Here is a 1,244-nt window from a genome sequence, read left to right on the forward strand (position 1 = left end):
GCCCTGAAGGACGTGCCTCGCAGCGCCTACTACATCGGCACCAAGGTCGGCCGCTACGAGCCCTGCGTGGAGCGCATGTTCGACTTCTCGGGCGATCGCGTTGCCCGCAGCGTCGACCACAGCCTGGAGCTCCTCGGCCTCGACTACGTTGACGTCATCCAGGTCTTTGGTCAATCGATCGTCTTCTGAAGTGAGGATAATTGATGAATAACCAGAGGTGTTCCGTCGCTTTTGGTAACGGTCTCAGTGCACTCGCGTAACATTTACCTTTGCAGGTTCATGATCTTGAGTTTGCCGAGAGTGTGGACTTGATAGTGAATGAAACCCTGCCGGCGCTGCAGAAGGTCGTGGAACAAGGCAAAGCGAGGTGAATAACACATCGAAGGGGGAGAGGGGGAGGTGGGGGTGCGTTGGAGAGAATAGGGGGGTTAAGTTGATGCACTTGGAAGGAAGAAGTCAATTAAAGGGTATATGGAGAAGCCAGCAGATGAAACGGACTAGTGACTGAACAGCGAATGAGCACCTTCCCCATCTTGCAGGCATATCGGAATCACAGGCTATCCTCTGAGCCTACTGAAGGAGGTGGTGGAGAGATCCAGCGTTAAGATCGAGGTAGTGCTGTCTTACGCGCGCAACACGCTCATCGATGACGTCTTGAAGGAGTATCTACCCTTCTTCCAGGTACCGTGCGTAGATTTTAGTTCATATATCTCTCAGTATACAAATCCACTGCCACATTATTAACAGATCTTTGTTTCCTTCATTAAAACACAAACACTCGTCAACTTTGACCCTCAGTCCCGGAACATCGGAGTAATCAGCGCATGCGCAGTGGCGATGGGTCTCCTGTGCGAGGGCGAGCCTCCTGAATGGCACCCCGCCCAGCAGGAGATCAAGGACGCTTCGAAACTCGCCGCCAAATTCTGCAAGGTAACTGTTACGGAGAAGGGTTTATTTATCTATTATTCTCTTAGGGATATGCAATCGCTTTGGGATTGCTTCGGTATATATTCAGCTATTCGTAGTATATTTTCCGATGACGCTTCATTCCCGATTCCTCCCCAGGACGCGGGCAGCGACTTGGCTCGTCTGGCCGTGCAGTTCTCGGCCAGCACGGAGGGCGTGGCCACACACCTCATGGGCTGCAACGACAGTCGCATCTTCAGACGCAATCTGGAGGCCATCCTCACTCCTCCTACAGCTCATGAGATCGCACTCTCTCAACAAGTGCGAGAAAAGTAAGA

At 52.3% G+C, this 1,244-nt stretch overlaps 1 protein-coding gene across 2 annotated transcripts in view; it reads left to right on the plus strand.

Annotated features, from left to right (window-relative positions):
• LOC119590709 (L-galactose dehydrogenase-like) overlaps positions 1–1,244 on the plus strand; it is an 8,081-nt gene that overhangs the window by 4,972 nt on the left and 1,865 nt on the right. For both annotated transcript variants that reach the window (XM_037939396.1, XM_037939397.1), the window contains exons 4-8: positions 1–162; positions 276–367; positions 540–681; positions 799–930; positions 1,066–1,238. In XM_037939396.1, the coding sequence (XP_037795324.1) occupies positions 1–162; positions 276–367; positions 540–681; positions 799–930; positions 1,066–1,238 (701 nt within the window). The remainder of the gene's footprint in view (positions 163–275; positions 368–539; positions 682–798; positions 931–1,065; positions 1,239–1,244) is intronic.

Source organism: Penaeus monodon, chromosome 27, assembly GCF_015228065.2.
Source record: "Penaeus monodon isolate SGIC_2016 chromosome 27, NSTDA_Pmon_1, whole genome shotgun sequence".
In the NCBI taxonomy this organism is placed as follows: domain Eukaryota; kingdom Metazoa; phylum Arthropoda; class Malacostraca; order Decapoda; family Penaeidae; genus Penaeus; species Penaeus monodon.